General features: G+C 43.6%; 1 protein-coding gene across 2 annotated transcripts; it reads right to left on the reverse strand.

Annotated features, from left to right (window-relative positions):
* Positions 1 to 1,276: 1,276 nt before the first annotated feature.
* On the reverse strand, positions 1,277 to 20,406 carry pid1 (phosphotyrosine interaction domain containing 1). Of its 2 annotated transcripts, none has more exons than XM_028962571.1 (3): positions 20,176 to 20,406; positions 15,130 to 15,276; positions 1,277 to 3,409 (listed from the first exon to the last, which is right to left on the reverse strand). In XM_028962571.1, exons 1-3 carry the CDS (start codon positions 20,203 to 20,205, stop codon positions 2,927 to 2,929), a joined length of 660 nt encoding a protein of 219 aa, XP_028818404.1. In that variant the 5' UTR covers positions 20,206 to 20,406; the 3' UTR covers positions 1,277 to 2,926. The 2 variants fall into 2 exon arrangements, with proteins under 2 accessions (XP_028818404.1, XP_028818405.1); XM_028962572.1 differs by lacking the exon at positions 20,176 to 20,406 and adding an exon at positions 17,296 to 20,081.
* Positions 20,407 to 20,563: the final 157 nt, after the last annotated feature.

Raw genomic sequence — 20,563 nt, forward strand, 5'->3', positions numbered from 1 at the left:
TTCTTTCCACACTTACTCCACATCCAAAAGACATTACTAACTCTTCTACTTATATACTTGTAAGTGTGATCTACCCACTCGACTAAAGGTCATGAAACATCTGGCCACTAGCAGAAAATATGAATGGACGGGTAGTAAAAGGTCTGAGAACAATCCTGCTTTGTGCAGAAAGGCTGACTGTGCCTGAACTTGAGAAGAACGCAGTGAAGACCATCTAACGGAGCAGATGTTTCTCTGCAGGAAAGTGGTTTTGGTTGCAAGTTTGTGTACAGCATGTAAAAACATGGTGATGAATTCCATGCTGCGTCACATCATGTTTATATTTTGTGAATAAATGTGACACTTGTGGTTGGAATTATGTACTATTTAATGCCTATTTAAGATTGTTTTTTTTTTTCAAAAACATCTCAGTGCATATAAATTAATCTTGTTTTTGTCTTTTATAAGGCTTTCATTTTTATTTAAAGACCAATTTTAACTTAATCAAAGCGAGCATTACAATAGCAGGCCAGCAGATTCCTCTTCTTCACTCACTCACTTTCCTTAACCGCTTAGTCCCACTCAGAATCATGGCTGATGTCATCCAGATTGACTTAAATGACCCTAGAAGGAGCCTGAAGACCTAAAACCATATGGTGAAGCTTGGTGGTGGTAGCATCATGTGTTGGTATTAAAATCTGTGACGTTATTACATTTATGTAAATAATTGATATAGATTCATAAATTATAAATAAAAGATGCCAATCCCAGTGTGCTAGTTACTGTTCCTGCACATACCTGGAGTCCATGGATCGTTCTGCATTTTAGTTTATTTATCAGACTTAGTGAACCAAAGTAAAGGTATGACATCTAGTGGTCAGACAGTGAACTGCAGCTGAGGGGTAAAATCAGGCCGCATTAACCCAGCATTATCTGATCCAGCAGCAGGTTTTTTCCTCTGAAACCAGTTCCTTGGCGTCATTGGTATATCTCAGAAATCTGCAACTTTGAATCTATATTAGTCAAAGTCACAGTCATGTTATATGTTAAATGGTTGGACAACTGGTTCTGAGAACATACCAATGGAGTCCCTTTAGTTTTAAAAAATATTTCAGAAACAAAAGAGAACAGATTTTGCTTTCTAGAATTTCCGGAACACCTTGAAATCATTCAGTTGTTCATTTGAATACTCATAAATGTTATCATCTCAGTATTCCAACACCAGGCATATTACGCATCAACCGCATTTAAAGACCTCTCTTTGTCAGGGTCGTCACATAAAAGAAGCAGACCGACACATTGGTAAACAGTTTATATGTGATTGGTTGTCTTCATCTTTGCAAATATTTCTTTATAGAAAACATGTAACAATTTCCAAACATTTAAAGCGAACCAGAGGCCGGAGACTGACGTGACAACGGTAATATACAGTTTTACAAAAACAAGAACCAAAAATAAAAACACATTCTCTCTGTACCGCGTAGGCGCTAGCCCGGCTCTAAAAGGCTTTTTCTACATATTCACAGTTGGCAGTAAACACCGCTTTTCATTCCATTATTTTTTAAACTTTACTTAAGCTTTTGTTCATTGCGTTTGTATGTTTAATCAAATGGTGTTTAATCAAATACATTTGTATTTACAGATACAGCTTATTGAGTTTCAAATACACGTAAATATATATATATTTTTTTTCTCTATATATATTTGTATATGTGTGTGTGTGTGTGTGTGTGTGTGTGTGCGCGCGCGCGCACGTGTTGGTGCTTTTGTTACTGTTCTGGCTTTGTTCAACAGTCTTCATCATGCTCTAGTTCCTCGTGATTCTGTCGGATGAGCCCATTCATGAGCTTATTGGCAAAGGTCAGGTTCCACTGGGACTCTGCTGAGGACCGTAGTCCCTCTGATTCTCCCCAGTTCTGTGTGTGTGTATCTTGCTGCATGATTCTCACACATTAACTGAGTGATGCAGGGTTCCACCTAGAAAAAAAAACCCCGCAGTAAAGATGTAAAATCTGGTTGGTGCACCTGTAGTAATAAAAAGACTGCAATGTTATTTTACATTCGGCCAAAAAAGTCACCGCACCTCTCGCCATTCAGCTCACGCTCATGAACATTATTCAGGGAGGACATAACTCCAACATGGCTGAAAGCAACTTTTTAAACTGATGACTATAAAGCAGCACAGTAGAAACTAAATTTTAAAAAATCTGAGTATTTAGCTTTAGCAGGAAGGAGGCCACAATTCAACATTATACCATTCTGACACACACACTCTCAACGCACTGGACACCATGCGAACACACACCCGTTCTACACCCACATACACAGACTCTGGAAACCCACACTGTCCAACACACACGCACAAATAAAATCAAGAAATTCTTCTGAAAGGAAAAGAACGACCAAGTAGCGCTAAACAAATGACATCTCAACTCTTCCCCAAGGCACAGGGGCATGACCTTTCACCCTCAACTCACATACAATGCAAAGGTAAGAGGACAATGAGGAATAAGGAGCTTAGACTAGAAGAAACACCCACACCCACACACACACACACACACACTGGCCAGTGAGTAGGTGTAAGTAAACACTCTGTTTCCGTTCTTTCGACGTTCCCCAGCTCTCTCAGAAGAGTACCGAGTTCTGCTTCCTGCTGTAGTATGGTCTCCTGGTTGGCTATAGGTGGTTTTGTGGTTTTTTTTTTGTCTTGACGTTCCCTTTATTCAGAGCCGTTGCAGTTTGACATCATCTGGTTTCGGAGCCACGAGAGCCATCACTACACTTTCAGAGTTCTACAGGGAGAGGAGTAAAGAGAGAGAGAGAATCGTCTCTCTCACTCTCTCTCCTCCTCCCACTCTGGAACCCTTCAGAAGTGTCAGCCATGGCGAGGTGGGCGGGGTGAGGTGGAGGAGAAAGAAAGAGAGCCGGTGGGTGGCGCCGCCCGCGCTCAGCCGTCGTCTGGTGTGGAGTCCTCGGGGTCGTCGTCGGCGGAGCCGCTCTTGTGGATGCGGCCGTCGGTGCGCATGCTGTGGAAGGTTTTGCGGAAGGCCTCCATCATGGAGTGGGCCAGCATCTTGGCCTCCAGCTTGCTCTGGCACTCCACGGCGTGGCAGTCCATCTGGAAGCTCAGGTCATCGTTGATTTGCCGGTAAATCCAGGCGAAGACGCTGGGGCTGACTTCATGGTCCGCGGTACAGTAGGCGATGCGCGCGACCTGGTACGAATCCACGGCGACCGAGGCCTCGCCCCGACCGCCCAGGTGATGCAGGCGCACCTGGAAGGGCCGGATTTCCAGGATGGCGTTAGCAGGGCTGTCTCCATCCTTGGTGACGGCTGAGGGCTTGCTGTTCCACAGGCCGACAACAGCAGATTCTGTGCAGCCAGACAGGAACTGAGTCCCCGAGATTGTCACCTTACCCAGATACGTCACCTGCAACACAATCATAAACAACAGATTCATTTTTTCACATAATTGTACTTTACACTGCTAAATTTATCTGCATAGAGATGCCCTTTATCAGCAATAACTTGTCACAGAGTTCCAGTGGAATGCTGTACTGAAAAAAATGAACACTGGCTAAATGTCATTAATCTGTCACACCTAATAGTGTGAATAAACCAAGTAAAAAATGTACTTAAATTAGACAGCTTGAATTTTTTAACAACTTTAATGAGAAAAACACATGAAACAAACAACGGCTACGATTTACAGAGAGGGCTGCGATTTCTCAGATCATCCATACACTGTAAAAAGCTGTCACGCTTAATATTTCAGCTTTGACGCAATGTAAAGTTTAGCCACTGTTCACTATTTTCAGTGTGTGTTCAATAATGTAAGTCTAACACTCCTGCAATCACCTTGGTACTTATTAAAGAATCACAACTGCTACAACTGGCCTTCTTCAGACTAGTTGAGTGTGTGTTGGATGGGCATATGAATTCTGGGCGATTCTCTAAAAAATTTAACCAAAATGCTAAAAAGATTTGTGTAAAATATTTGCACATTTACTTGTCCTAGTATTTAAGATGGGAACATCATTTCATTGCAATGTTTTACAGACATTTGAAACATGGTTACCTCTCATGGTGTAAATATTAAATTTAAAGCAAATTATTATCATAACCCAGACATTCTAAGTTCAGTTTAAATATGTTATATTGAAAAGTGCATCAGGTTTAATAACAATATTCATAAAATGGACCACATTCTAACTCTGCGTACTGGCTATCCTGTGTTAAACTAAACAGCACTAGCGTAGCTTTTAGATCAATGACATTGTTGTCTCGTGCATCACATCATCTTGGTCACTTTAGTAGCATATATTGGTATTGCATAAACATTAATTTATTGAAGTGTTGGACAGTTTTGACACCTATAATACATTGAAATATTTGGTGCAGTAGTTTTGTCTGAATGTTTATAGAGTTCACAGAAAAGTTCATTTTAAAAAGTGAGACTAGTTTTCTGTTTTCAAACTGCTTGTTTGGCTTTTGTCATAACTTTATATTGAAGTACCCAGTAGTAAAGAACGACAAGTACTACATACATGTCACACTACATACATACATACTTGTTACCACTAGTTATAGGGATAAAGTAACTTGTGTTACCAGAATCATGTAGAGAATCGTCCATTATATCTAGCTGTAAATAACTATTTCCTACTCATTTTATAATATTTTTTCATGAAAAAAAAGCGATGCTAAAATATTAGGTGACAGAGTACTTTTTTTACTTTTTACAGTGAACAATGGTAGTAAGCTGGGTTTGAACCAGCCAACTATCTGTCTGTTTTGTTTAGTCTAGAGCCACAAGGTCCAAATTTGGATCCCCTTACCTCTTCACTGTTCCACGCTCACATTCACTCTCTTCACCCTCATCTCTTATTAAGATCGAATGAGGCACCACATTTACCAAATTAACGGTAATATCTAATTAAAAATGATCAGCCAATATGAATAAATCACCATCTTACTCCATTCATACATCAAACTATTTGTGTCTTTGCATGTGGATGGGCATATATGTGCTGAGTGTGTCTATATGTACATGTTGCTCTTCTCTGAATATAATTTACTTGGATACGGAATCTTAACAGAGGGGTAAAACAGGACACCACATGAGGACACCTCATCAAAACGCACACGCACACACACACACACACACACACACACACACACACACACACACAGAATGTAGCAGGCAAACATGAGACGTGGCAAGACACTCTGACCCTGATAGCAACTCCATGAGACTTCAGTTCATATCTGTGGATCTTAAACGAATTTTTCTGGAAGGAATAGGACCCTAATGCTTCACCATATCAGCCATACATCATCACTACTTCATTTACATCAGAAAACTCCCTTTGAAGGTCCATCCCAGTTACAATTGAACTTGAAATTGTTCCACTGAATGACCAAAGACTTGCATACATTTGCCTTTATTACACATATTAAGCAATCAGCCGTAACGTTAACCTTGTGTCTCCCACTACAAAGTGCCACAATAACAAGATTATTAATGACATTCTCTTCAAATTGCAGCGTACTTATGTTATGTTTGATTTGTGTACATCATAATGTCAAAAACATATCAGATAAAACACACAAAATCATATAGAAAAAAATGCATGAGGAGGATTAAAGGGAGCTCAGGGCCTTTCTGTGTAAAAGTGTCTGCAGCTGAACGAGACAGAAGAATCCCCAGAGAATTCACAGCAAACTGTAGAAAACTTTTCCAGTAAAAGGGAACCTTTTTTTTTTTACCCAGAATCAGAGAATCAGAGCCTGTGGGCCAGCATATCCTTCATCGTATTTATACATTTTTGTGACATTAATTAGTCCAGTGCTTTAATTATGAGTGCATAAAGTTGTATGAATGCATGCAAACATGCAGGAAAAGAGGTGGTGCACAAGCAGGTGCGAGGACTGTAATGGCGCCAAATAGCATGGAATACGATCCATGTTTGTGCGGCTCGATCGATGTATCTCTCATCTTAAATAAACAAGAACAAAAATAATCCCAGATTCCTGTTTAAAACTGTAGCCAAACTAACCAGGTATAAGACCAACACCCAATATAATCATAGTAATGACAATTTTATGAACTTCTTTAATGCATAAATTGTTACGAATAGAGATAACATTCAAACACCTCTGTTGATATTACTATGGGGAAAAAACATCCAATAGCAGACCACCGATTAGAATGCTTCAGCCTCCTTAAAGAGCCCGAATGAATTAAACAAATCTCATCAATGTAGTTTCATATTAGATCCACTTCCTAAAAGTTTCCTTTAACAAGTAAAAGCCGGTGTTATCAATCCTATTCTTAAAATTCTTAATTTGTCGCTTAGCACTACCGAATTCATTCAACATAGCAGTCATCAGACCCCTGATATCCAATTATTTAAAAAAAAAATCAGAAAAGGTTGTAGCCCAGCAGCTGTGCACGTACCTACACAGCAACAACAACTGTGTAGGGGCAGTGGTGGCATGAAGCAGTTAAGGATGCGGCCCCATAATCAGAAGGTTGCCGGTTCCAATCTCGATTCGCCATGGTGCCACTGAGCACTGTCATGGCTGCCCACTTCTCACTAAGGCTGATGGATTAAAAGCAGACGACACATTTTGTTGTGTGCACCGTGTGCTGTGCTGTGTATCACGATGGCAATCACCTCACTTTCACTTTTTTTTCATTCATTAAGTACATCATTTGGGATTTAGACCTTCAGCTGGTTAAAGTGGTTAATGACCTGCTGTTGGTCTCTGATCAGGGCCGCATCTCGCTGCTTGTCCTGCTTGACCTGAGTGCAGCGTTTGACACTATTGATCACGTTATAGTCCTCAACAGGTAAGAAAATGTTGTTAGGATTAAGGGAATAGCCCTCTCCTGGTTAAGGTCATATTCGACTGATCGGTATCAGTTAGTGGACATTAATGGTGATTTGTCATCATGTGTTACGAGCCGGTCTAGGGGCTCCAGCCCATAACAAAAGAAAGGACACAAATGTAAACCTACTAAGACGAAACGGATCATTTTAACAAGTATTTTATTAACAACTAAATATATAAATAAAGAAGAAATACATACGAAACGAATTACAACGAATAACGGCAAACAACAGGAAAACAAACAAACAAACACCGAAGCAGGCCGACACAACAAGTTGCGTCGCCTCCTAGGGGAAGCGCAGTGGAAACCGGAAGTGATGTCAAAGGGAAATGGTAGGAAGGCGGGTGGGTGGATGGCACGGCAAGCGCAGCCCCCCGAAGAAGAAGACTGAGGCTCCTTTTATTCTGTCTGTCCCACAGTACAAGTGGCCTCAATTTACAATCACCAGGCACCTGCAAACAACACAAACACAGAACAGAAACACACCCCAAAATACCAGGACGTAACACATGTAGTAAAGTGGAGTTTGGTGTTCCACAAAGTTCCATCTTAGGTCCATTGCTATTGTCCTTATACATGTTACCTTTAGGTCACATCATTCATAAACACTGTAATAATTTTCACTGCTATGCTGATGACACACAGTTGTATTTATCAGCAATGCCAGACAAGAGGCAGCAGGACTGAAGGACGTTAGACAGTGGATTCTCACCAACTTTCTTCTATTACCATGATAAGACAGAATCTCTTGTACTTGGGCCTCATGCAGCCAGACATAAACGGTCTGATTACATCATAATTCTGAATACATTTACATTTACAGCATTTATCAGACGCCCTTATCCAGAGAGACATACAATCAGTAGTTACAGGGACAGTCTCCCCTGGAGCAACTCAGGGTTAAGTGTCTTGCTCAGGGACACAATGGTAGTAAGTGGGATTTGAACCTGGGTCTTCTGGTTCATAGGCGAGTGTGTTACCCATTAGGCTACTACCACCCTGAATAGCCTTTCTATCTCACCAAGTCCAGAAGTAAAGGATCTAGGTGTCCTCATTAACGCAGGTCTCTTATTCAATTCGCATGTACATAATATCTCTAAGATAGCATTCTTTCACCTTAGAAATAACTCCTAGAGTTTTTTTCTTGTGTGCAGAAGGGTCGGGTATGGGGGGTTTCAACTGTAGGGCCTGTCAAAGCCCATTGAGACATACAGTATGTGGTTATGGGCTATATAAGAAATACATTTTGTTGTTGTTGATAAATATGGGTGCATGTGTAGATGGATGCACATATGGTTTGTAGGAACAAAGAGAAAATATACGTAAATATCATGGAAATGGCTAATTTACATTGTACATATAACTCGCTCATAACCTCATTTACAGGCCTCTAATATGTATTAGGCCAAACCAAAATGCATGGATAGAATATTAACTAGTTACAAAGACATATAAAGATCATCAAACTCCTTTAGGTTTTTCTCAACAACAGACGACATAGTTATAGCAAATAGGTCTACAGTCTCCCAAGAAAATCTTTTGTAAAAAAAAAGTATTTGCTGCTATTTTATGATGTGGACATAATCTACTTTTTGTTTCATTCTCCATGTTCAAAAAAAGAAGCAATGATACCTTAAATTGTATTTTAAGTTGTCCACATTAAAGGAAATAATTATCATGCCCTATATTGCACATTCATTTGTTTTTATATAATTGCGTGGAATGAGTGTTGAGTTGAAGTTTTAGGTCAATAATAATTTGTGTGAACTGTGTGTATTTTTATCCGTTTCACCGCTACTTATTAGTGTAAAAGGTTAAATTGTATATATTATTTCTCATCAAATAATTATCGTGAAGTACTTTATCACCCATAACCTAGATGTATTGGACAGGAACTGGGATTTTTGTTTTTATCTTTGTGACACCAATGGCTTTCACTGTGCCCCAGAACACACTTTCAATGCAGGCAGAAGCACCAGAAAGGCTTCTCACAGCCTTCCACCTACACCGAGTTTCTCTTCCAGATTCTCCATCCATCTGGCTGTCTCTTTCTCTCACATACGACACACAGGCATTTAGTAACTGGGGCATATTGGCTTGAACCGAGCCAACTCTCTCTCTCTCTCTCACACACACACACACACACACACACACACACACTCACACTCACACACACACATACACACAGAAACTCTGAAATGAAAGTGCTGATCCTAACATCTCCACATTAGGCTGAATATAAAGAAGAGGAAGGATATGGGGGAGGGATGAAAAAGTCAGAAGTGAGAGCAGGAGACATGGAGGCAGAAAGAGCGAGGGGTTGGGGGAGGGAGGAAGAACAAACATCCGCTTGGTAGACGGCCACAGAGCGGAACATCCTGCTGTACACCTACACAGCATGTGTGTGTGTGTGTGTGTGTTTGTGTGTGTGTCTTTGCTCAATGGTGCTCAGGACAGAAACTTTATTTATAATAAAAACGGACAAACACCAGCACAATTCCACAAAAAAAATCATGTTCTAGTACTTTTGTGAGGACGTATGGTCCTAACACACACACAGACCTGTACTGCTGGTGCACTCTTCTGCCAAACAACAGCTGGATTGTCCATAAGAGAAGAGGAGTGAAGAAGAGTTCTATTACAGTCCACTGCCACTAGTGTAGCCATCACTGGATGTGGATATAACCTTTCCGAGAATTCCACAGCTGAATTCCTGACAGACGAGGCATTCCAGAAGGCAGAGTTTGAATTCTTTCCAGCTTCATGTATATGTGCACAGGGCATAGCTGGCCTTTTCTCTCTCTCTCTTTTGCACATCTGTCAGCAGCTCTATAGTGTTGTTGTGCATGTTGTAAATTGTATAGATCTCTGGGGACGTTTTTTTTCCAGATTTTTCCAGGTTCCTGGATGTGTAGGATAATAAATGACAGCGTTTGCCATTGGAGCTCTGCAGCAGAGCAGCTATATTTCTCCGGCGCAGTCTGGGTGCGCGGTGAAGCCATGTGTGCACCATATTTGTTTGAAAACCTCATTCAGGGCCGTCTGCCTTGTGTTCTCTGACTGCCTGTGTGGTAAAACTCTCTCCGGCTCCCTTCCACTTTTCTTTTCACGAGACTGAAGAAAAATGCTTTGTTGGCTGTCATACCGCATGTGTTAAGTTATGAAGGCCTTAGACGTGAGATAGGGAGGTCGAAGGAGGAGGATGTGTATATCTGGGATTGTGGTTAGCTCCAGATCAAAAGGAGGCCATTTCAACTCCTGTGGAGATGAGCCTGATCAGCCCTGCCCACCCCCCCCCCCCCCCCCCCCCCCCAGAAAAAAACTGAGAATATCTCTGCAACAGCTCCACAAGACCTGGTCACCTGAAGTCCCTGTGTCAACCAGAACAGTATGTCGGATTCTGTCTCGAAATGGCCTCCATGGTCGAATCAGTGCCCAGAAACCAGCACTAAACAAAAGACAATTGAAAAACCGTGTGCCATTTGCTAAGGCCCACAGACTGCTAAAAGGATGGACGCTGGAAAAGTGGCAGAAGGTAGATTTTTCAGATGAATCTTCTGTTGAATTACACCACAGTCACTGCAAATATTGCAGGAGACCTACTGGAGCCCGCATGGATCCAAAATTCACCCAGAAAACAGTGGCGGAAAAGTTTGGTTGCGGAAAAATCATGGTCTGGTGTTACATCTAGTATGGGGGTGTGTGAGAGATCTGCAGGGTGGAAGGCAACATCAATAGTCTGAAATACCAAGAAATCTTAGCTACCTTTTATATTCCCAACCATAAAAGAGGCCAAATTCTGCAGCAGAATGGTGCTTCATCACATACTTCCATCTCCATATCAAAGTTGCTTAAGGCGAAGAAGATCAAGATGCTCCAGGATTGGCAGCCCAGTCACCAGACATGAACATCATTGAGCATGTGTGGGGTAGGATGAAAGAGGAATCATGGAAGACGAAACCAAAGAATATTGGGAGGCATGCAAGACTGCTTTCTTTGCTATTCCTGATGACTTCATCAAAAATTGTATGAATCCTTGCCAAACCGCATGGATGCAGTTGTCAGGATCCGGTCCGAAATGGGGGTTACTCCGGTCCAGGATCCGGACCGGAGTTTCATTGTTGTCATGTGTAATGTTCCCTAATCGTTTTCACCTGTGTTAATTGTATAAAGCTGCCCTGTTCGTTTCTGTTCGCTGTCAGGTCTTTGACGTTATGTTCCGTGTTCACCAGTGTCTACGTCTTGGATGTCTCCCCTGTCTTGTGATTCACAGTTAAACCCCGGTTTCGTGATGTCAGGTGAAAGCGTCCTTCATTCCACGTCTTCTCGTCACTCTTCGTCCTCCTCTCCGTTCACCCGCCGCGTCATGCCCACATGGACGTGACAGAAAGACCTGACCCACATTTGGACGCCACCTGACGCAGCCCCGCTGAGATCGGAGGAGCCGCGACTCGCCGGGAGGACGCCACCAGCTTCCTTGTCCCTGGCCTTCCATGGCTTCATATTCAGCAGGGTCCCGACCCCTGCCTCTCAGTCCCGTGTCTGGCGGCGTTGAAGGTGAGGAGCGGCCATTCAGCGGGGCGAGCCGGAGACTGACAGGGAGCGGCGGACGCATGCGGACGAGGTGCCGGTACCAAACTGGCCCGAAGCCGTCTGCGCTGGAGAACCGCCGCTCGTCCATCTGGAATACTGGACCATTAATTCATTCATTCAGTCATTTATCATTCCTCTCTGTTCATCTCATCCTTTCTGGCTTTCGAATCGATTCCGTTCGATTCCTCCTATCCACTCGGACCATCTAGACTGTGTTTGGACTGTCCTTCCTCCTTCATGGACTGCTTCGTCTGGCCCGCCAGGCGTCGTGCCATAGGAGGGGGGATTTTGTCAGGATCCGGTCCGAAATGGGGGTTACTCCGGTCCAGGATCCGGACCGGAGTTTCATTGTTGTCGTGTAATGTACCCTAATCGTTTTCACCTGTATTAATTGTATAAAGCTGCCCTGTTCGTTCCTGTCCGCTGTCAGGTCTTTGAAGTTATGTTCCATGTTCACCAGTGTCTACGTCTTGGATGTCTCCCCTGTCTTGTGATTCACAATTAAACCCCGGTTTCGTGATGTCAGGTGAAAGCGTCCTTCATTCCACGTCTTCTCGTCACTCTTCGTCCTCCTCTCCGTTCACCCGCCGCGTCATGCCCACATGGACGTGACAGCAGTCCTTCAAACTCATGGAAGTCGGACAAGATATTAAATTTGGATCAATTTTTCCGCCATATCGCCCAAGAAAGACAAACCCAGACCAGAACAGTAACCTTTCACCCGCTACGGCGTGCAGCTACCTCAGATCATCTCAATGCTGGTTCCCACTGAGGCATAAATACACGCCTGCATACACACCACCGCACAACACACAACTCTCCAGACCAACCGTACCGCCTGCAGGCTCACTGGCACCAACCAATCAGATCCGTCCCCATTTTTAACAGCAGAATGTTAAGAATGTAGTCTGGTCTGCCACATTTTTGGACATTTATGGTTAGTCCGAGTGTGTATGTGCTGAGCAAGTGAGCGTGCAATGAGACGTTCTCCTGTTCGTCTGTCCTGTTAGTTCTGGCAGGGTGACAGAGGTGGCACAGTCTGTGGGGACTCCGGGGGGGCAGGACACACAAAAAGAGTTCAGATGCTTTAACTATTTCACTGCCTGCTCAATCTGAGCCAAAACAAACAAACTTAGAAATGTTCCACCCCTCACCATCCTAGACACACACACACACACACACACACTCCTCCCTCTGTCTTACACACATGCACACACACATCCTCACAATTTTGCTTTTATAGACCCCGAATCCTCCACTTTCCTTTTGTCTCTTTCCGTCTTCTCTCCCTGTCTCATAGCTGGAAATGGATGCAGTGGTATCCATGGAAACAAGGTCCCACTACGTCTGATGGCTGAAGGCCTCTCCGTGCGAGAAAAAAAAAAAAAAAAACGTCTGTTTGTCTATCTGTTTAAGGCATGACTAGACTGCAATAATCTGAAATAATCATCTCTCTCTCTCCGATACACGCGCACTTGTCGGCTGCCAGCGTTTGTACTGGTCAAGCTTACCTGGAGTGAGTTTACATCTCAAAACCAAGTCATCACAAAGGGACTTCCAAAAAGACACACACAAATGCACACGCTAGCAAAGCCCCGTCCAAAATCACTTTTCAAACCAGTTCCCCTCAAATGAAGACGCAATATTCAATTTTACTGAGGTTCTAAACAGTAAAAACAGTACTGTCCATTACAGTAAACAAGAGAGCAATAAAACCAGCAGTGAAGTGTAGTTTCCGTTCATTTCTGCCAGTAGGGGACCTGATGGAGGCGACACAATAAACTCCCCGTTGCGAGCTGTAACCCAGATCAGGACTGGCGGTGAAACGGTGAGCCAGGTCCGCGACTGCAAGGAGTCATGCAGATAAACAATGCAATGAAGTCAAACCCTGCATACACGACCCGCTGCTTGACCATCAGGACGACAGCGTTACACCGTCCTGTGTAAAAATCGTCCGGCAGAAGAGGAAGATTTGAGGCAAATATTCTGTGTAATGGGCTATAAGTTGTGCGCTAATGTGTCAACAAACTTCAACGTTTTGACCGTGATATCTGCAGCATTGGGGTGTTGAAATTAATTCGAAATTAATCGATGTATCGCAAAGCAGACATGGACTGTTCTTCATTGATGTCGTGTAGAACATAATCGATTTTATCATAATGACGTTTGTTGGTGATTTTCTGGCAGCAGCATACAAATTCTTGTTTCAAATTATTATAAATGCTGTAAATGTAAATGACACGTTTTCATGCGACCATTACAATCAAAGCGAGCTAGTGTTCGTTCTGCCCCACACAAAGCGGGAATGGAGGAAAAGCAGATCTTATCCGTCTCTGAGTGTCCAGAGACCTACAACATGACATTGTCGTCGTACCAGGAGCATAAATAAACCACGAGTTTTGTTTGTGTTTTTTAAGAGGAACCAGTGGCTTCAGATTTGCTCCAATAAGCAGAACAACTGTCTCCGTTCTGTCTGCACTCACCTCGGTCAGCCATTTTTCTGCCATTTGTGGCATAAGATGAGTGCAGACTGTTTTTCTGCTTATTGGCGCAAATCTAAAGCCACACAGGTAAACGAGACTTTAACTCTTGAATTTAAAAACATCATGTGAAATAATGTAGAACATTGATAGGATGCATCAGAATGCATTGATAATTGAGGCATTAATAATCGGAATTGAATCGAAATGTGAACCCAGTGAAGTATGTCTGTGAAGATTCTCCAGGTGAATTTGTCTGAAAGTTGAGTCGTGGCAACTGGACATGTTTCTTTAATGTAGAGACGTTTCATTCTGCATCCACAGAACTTTGTCAATCTGAGGGAAGTTGGCTGTGAATTGGGCCTGATTTTTCTGGGGATGGATGAAAGGTTGGCCTCCACATCTGTTGAGTGAGGGTCTGTTGATTTGTGGGGCTGGAGTGAAGACTCCAGGACCAGGGTTGGGAAACGCTGCTCTAAACTACATTCCTCTACATGCCATGACTGTGCAAACATAATGACATTTCTTCAGTTGTGTTCTACAGCCACTGGCAGAGACCTGCGCACAGTATGAGTCATCATGAGTGTGTGTGTGTGTGTGTGTGTGTGTGTGTTGGCTCAGTGCTCTGGCCATCTTTCCTTGAATAATAGTGATTTTTTTTCTCGTCTATTAGTAATCCAGTCATGCACATGTTTACATCAGAGATCATGAACGCACACTGGCAAATGCACGCGGTTTATATTTGCGATATGCACACACGTGGAAGAATTAGTGTGTGGTGGGGAGACAAAGGAATTTGGGGTCCATAGATCCCCTTTGCCCATGTCTGCATTATATTAAAATGTCTGAGCCTGGATAAGAGAACATTCAGGGAGTTCCATTCATTTCAGAAACTTTTTTTTGCATTGTGATGCATGAACATTTCAGTCATTGTGCCATCTTCATGTAGCACAAATGTAAATCTACACCTGCTGATCATCGTGGTAAAACTGTAAAAAAAAAAAAAAAAAAAAAAGAAGAAGAAGCCTGCCACTTAATAATTAGAAAATCATCTCATACTCATTTTACAGCGACTGGAGCTCTACGCTGTACAGTTCATGAAAATTGATCACTTGATTTTAATTTCATTACTAATTGGGAAGCCGCTGTGTCGATTGGGCTCTGTGTTGGCCACCCTACCTTGTACCCTGCCTGGCTGCGGTTCTTGATGAGTGGCGTGGTGGAGCACAGCTCGATGGCCTCCGGCTCATGGAAGATCACCGTGGGCAACGGCTCTTTCCGGAGGGTCAGGACATTGAGCTTGGTCTTCAGCATCGTCTGAAAGTGCTGCCGAAAAAAAAAACCCCACAAAGTGTGTGACACAAGACTGGCTTCTGCAAAACACCTACACAGATATACTCACACACACACGTTACATACATATACTCATACATTATAAAAGTCAGATTTGCAAGGATGTTATTATGAGTTCATATTAGCTAAGGTAAACGTGTCTGTAGCTTTAAATGCTAATGAGGAGGAGAGAGGCGGGACAAGGAGGAGAGCGGCCAATGGAATATCATAGAATATAGAATATAGATTTCAACACCATTCACCAACCACAATGTTTGGCGCAGACAGGAAGTCGTGTCTGTTTTTTTTTGTTTTTTTTTACATCCAATCACAGAGCAACTGCAATGCTTTGCACGTTTGGAAGCCGATTTGGTGACGATAGCACAAACACAGATAGCCAAGAAGGCAGAAGATCCGGAATGTTCCACTCCATACGACTCTCTTCACTTGTAAGAATCAAATGAGTAGAGAACGGCTGAAATGTGTAGAGAGCTGACGCGCACATACACTTCCGTTCTGTGAGAGCCACACGCAGCAGGTGGTTCTGCTCAACTTGTCAAAATACCGACTCCAGTTTGGGGGAGGGGTCCATTCCTGTCTCCTGGTTGGACAGAGGAAACACCCCCCGACACAAACACACACACACACCTACAATAAGGAATTTCTGCAATAAATCTCAAGATAAGCACTGTTCTCCCGGATAAAACGTGTCTCAATACGCTAATTCACAGGGGATATATTTAAAAAATGGTTTACTTTGTTTCTGAGGCACACACACACACACTCTCACCAGAACTCCTGCAGGGGGTGGCTGAGGAGTTTAGGGTGTCCCTCTGTTGATGAAGGCAAATGAGGCTGTTGAGGCAACATTTGTGATTTGTGTAGGACCCTACGTGAGCAGCTACACAGAACATCTAAGGTCTATGGTTATAACATTGCTGTCCTGTTGTGTCCAGCTGAATGCCAGGGGATGATTCTGATTGGCTCTCGCTCAGAACAGGGCTCTGAGGGCCAGGAACCCTTCTGCCCATCATCACACTAACAACATGTTATAATGTAGTGATACAACAACATGAAGCACTCAGAATACAGTGGACACAAACTCTGGACTATCTCAGGACAGACATCGACAGAGAGAAAAAGAGAGACAGAGAGCCTGGAGAAGACCAAACACAGCAATGCCCAAACACTCTCACACACACACACACAAATCCAGACCTCGTGCTCATGGGTGTTGAATTTTACTTAAGCTTCATCTTTTAAGCTTCTCACAATGGTCCAAGCACAGAGTTGTACAACATTATCCATATTATATACACACACACACATGCAAAGATCTTAGTGAGGACCTGGTGTAAGAACAGGTAAACATAAATTATAAAAAAATATTAAATAAATGTGTGATTACCTACATAGAGCAGTACTTTTCTAAGCCTACCCCAAAAGTTAAAACCAGTAACATTTTCATTCAATTGAGAAGGTGTTCTTTGTGAGGACAAACAAGATGTCCCCATTTTCACACAAAAAAAGACATGTTCCTATCTTTGTGAGGCAATTTTTAATTGTGTCAGACACAGAATTGCACTATTGCACTGACACGAACACGACAAAACACACACAGACACGCAGGCAGTCTCACACGAAAAATACACCCTGTGTAACCAGTACACATGTACCAACATGTGTCCCCTTTCAGAGAACCTGTCACAGCCTTAGGATGTATTACTCAAGTGTGTGTGTGTGTTTTCTCTTTATGATTTTATGCTTTTGTGGACTCCAAGGTGGCTTAAGTTGCCTAAAGTACTCCTTTATTCTCAAACAGGATTCAAACTTTCAAAAGTGACTTTCAAAGAAGACTACTCACTGTCCTTTCTGAGCCAAGAAGACTCCTGCCTTCATAAGTTGGTGAATATGGTGAAAGGCCAATGAGCCTTTTTTCCATGGGCAAATCTTAAAATCACGGTCAAAGTCTTAAAATCAAGCTAAAAAATATCAACACAGAAGATTGCGTACCTTTTTCTGTGGGTCAGGTTTACTGTATAAAATCTGGCGTGCTCGACCCCCGACCCTCCCTGGGCCGTCGGCAGAAAACCAGGTGCCTGCTAGGATTGCTGATTCCTGATCCGCATTCTACACGAGATTTGCCGCGAGATTTTGTTTAGCTGAGGTACAGGACCGGACCTCGCCGGTCTTCTCCAGCTCAAAGTTGCTGTGGATTAACAGGGTTTCATTGTTTCTGCCCTAAAAAAACTCCCACATGTTTCAGTGTTGCGCTGTGATGCAACAAATAAGTCCCCGGAGAACATTTCCCCGGATTCCGCTACGGATCACAACTACATTTCCACAAAACGGCGGTCAGCTGCCCACTAAGTAACTCTATAAATCGGCTCAATGACTAAGCGGCCTGAAATCAGCTCAGCCTGACACGCCCGACAAAGAAGCGTGGCAGGGAGCTCGGGCCGACTCGAACCTCATTCCAGACAGAGCGACACCGGACCCCCAGCCGGGACCGTCATCTTAATCTCATTCCATCTGCAGAGATCTGGGAAAAAAGGAAATGAAAAAACAACGAGAAAGAAAACAGAAACATCAGCTGCTGAGGGGATCTAGACAAGGGTACGAGAAAGAAAGACAAAAACAGAGATGAAAAGATGCCATTGGTCATTAGTTAGTCCCCTTTTGAATTATATTAAAAATGCAATACTAATTTATAAACATATTTTAAATAATTGTTAGACGATTGAAACCTTACCAGACAAACCAGATGCAGGCTGTCGGTCCAGCGGTGGGACATGTTAGTGATTAAAGTCAATTTGACCATTAAAGTCTTCTCTTTAAATTTGTGGGCCTATAGTTAAATTGCCAACATATTCTACTTGACATGGAGATCAGAAATAATAAGATAGCAGGGAAAAATTACATTTAATGCCAGTCAGAATGATACCGTTGTAAATGAATCACAAAAATTAGCTCATTCACTCATAATGAAAAGATTTTTTTTTTTTCGGTAGCCGTGAACTACAGTGAACAGATAAGCTAATCATTTTTTTCGCATTGAAATATCTGGCTGCATTGGTCTTCAGGATGCTATCCTGGTGCTATAGCAGAGGACCTTTAATACTAAATTCATGGCATCCATGTGAAATCTGGAGTTAATATATATGGAGTTAAAGATGTATAATGCATATTTAACAAATGTGATACCTTTTCCCTTTTACGTAATAGGAAATTATATAGGCCCTGTTTTTTAAACTAGCACTGAGCGCAGCGCTAAATGCTGAGCTTGGGGCTGGTACCCTCAGATTGGCAGAAACAGATGAAAGCTTGAAAGCTATATGCCTATGTGTTTTGCTGGTGTGGTCTTTAGTGGCGGTTTCATGGACAGAGTTTAAAACGAGAACACTACTTCCTCATTCAGGATTAGTTAAACCCTAAATACATCATATGTGCAAACGTCATTAAAAATCACATTTCTTTCTTGTTTTGTCTGTCAGTTTATTAAAATCCAGAGGAAATCACGGTTAGCGCCAGTTAGAATTTTATGTTAATACACATTAACATACACACATTATGGCACATGCTCATACAACAAAAAAAAATCTGTGATGAACATGACAAAACAATGGGCTGTCTCCATGGCAACGCAATGGAACGTCACCATGGTTACATGACGGACAGCAGCAGAACAAAGGGAGACGGTGCCGCGACCGGCGTGGCGGGGAGAGGGCAGCCATCAACATGGAGCGTGATGAGACTGAGACGCACATCACCATGGCAACAATAGACATCTGGTTGCTATGGCTACTGGACAGTGAGATAACACGCGTCTCTTTGTTGCTGCTCAAATTTTCATATCACGAGCGTACGACTGTGTCATTGCAGCAGGGTCAGGCGAAAAGAAAACAGCAACGGTGTGCCATAAGAACGCCGGACGGCGATCACACAGATACGCAAACAGACACTCCATTTAAAAAAAAAAAAAAATGCTAGACGACAAGACCAGTTAGTCTGGACTGGAATCAGCCCATTAGATCCAAATGTCAGGCCAACACACAACCTTCTTCTGGATCTTAAATATGTGTTATATATATCAAAATATATGATTTATTCCGTTGTCTAGTTACCAGAGGACCCTGAACATCAAGCCGGAATTTCTCCAGCCCTGTCCATCCACACATCCACAGGTAAGCAGAGCCAGTGATGTCATTTCCTGTCGCTTTGTGTAAATGGGCCTTTTTACAGGTTGTGTGTTTAGGGCTCAGACGCAGACGTCGGTTCAGGCTTTTTTTTGTTGTTGATTTTTCCCGACTGTGTGTGTGTGTGTGTGTGTGTGTGTGTGTGAGCATGCAGGGAATGTCTGTGGGTCAGCCAGACAAACAACACACTAAACCGGCTGCCCACAGACTCTGGCACACCGCGTTAAAGAAGTGGGCGGCCGCGGGGCGACTGAGGACACCTTGTACCCCGCGCTCACCGTCAAGATGAGCACCAGGCCCGACTTCCTGTCGCCGGGCCAGGCTCCCCCAGAGAAGTTGTGCAAGTTCATCTGGCAGAGCGTCCTCCACATCTGGAGCGCATTACCACCCGGGAGGGAGGGGGGTTCTGGGTAAAAATGGCACCACTCTGCCCCCTGCACCCAGCATCAGAACAGAGGTCATTAACAAGTTGGCCGACAGTCATCTGGAGCTGGAGAACGAGACGAACTTCAGACCTCCAGCTGCAGCTTGACGACAGATGTGAACCTCCACGGCCCGAACCCCGACCAGAACCCCGGCCAGAACCCCGACCCAAACCCGGTCAGAACCCCGACCCGAACCACAGCCAGACCCGCAGACACGAGAAAAACCAACGAATCCGAACCAAAACAAGGCGGCCAGACGGAAATCCCGTTACCTGCAGTCGCTGCGTCGCAGGCTGCCACATGCTGAGCGGGAAGGCGGCTCTTCGGTGACGGTGTGCGTGTGTGTGTGTGTCTGTCTGCGTGTGTGTGTGTCTGTCTGTCTGTATGTGTGTGTGTGTGAGGACTCGCCAGCTGCAGTCTTCAGTATTCCGGTGCGCATCTGCCCGCTCGCCGCTTCTTCTGCTCTCTCCGGTGCTCCGAGGAAAACGGGCGGCGAGGACGTGGCTCCGCCTCCTCCTCCGCCTCCTCCGTCACGTGGCCTGCAGGGGGCGCTAAAGGGGCCGGTGAGTGACGTGAAAGCGACGCACCGCAGCTCATCCCCTGAAGTGTGTGGGACCCGTTTACATTTACAGCATTTACAGTCAGTAGTGACAGGGACAG

Source organism: Denticeps clupeoides, chromosome 19, assembly GCF_900700375.1.
Source record: "Denticeps clupeoides chromosome 19, fDenClu1.1, whole genome shotgun sequence".
Lineage (NCBI taxonomy): Eukaryota > Metazoa > Chordata > Actinopteri > Clupeiformes > Denticipitidae > Denticeps > Denticeps clupeoides.

Excerpts from the sequence above, each read along its gene's own strand:
- pid1 (XM_028962571.1), bottom strand. The coding sequence starts at position 20,205 with ATGTGGCAGCCTGCGACGCAGCGACTGCAG. Across the intron at positions 15,277-20,175 it reads CTGCGACGCAGCGACTGCAG|CACTTTCAGACGATGCTGAA; the intron begins GTAACGGGATTT and ends TTTTTTCGGCAG. Across the intron at positions 3,410-15,129 it reads GCAGCCAGGCAGGGTACAAG|GTGACGTATCTGGGTAAGGT; the intron begins GTAGGGTGGCCA and ends ATTGTGTTGCAG.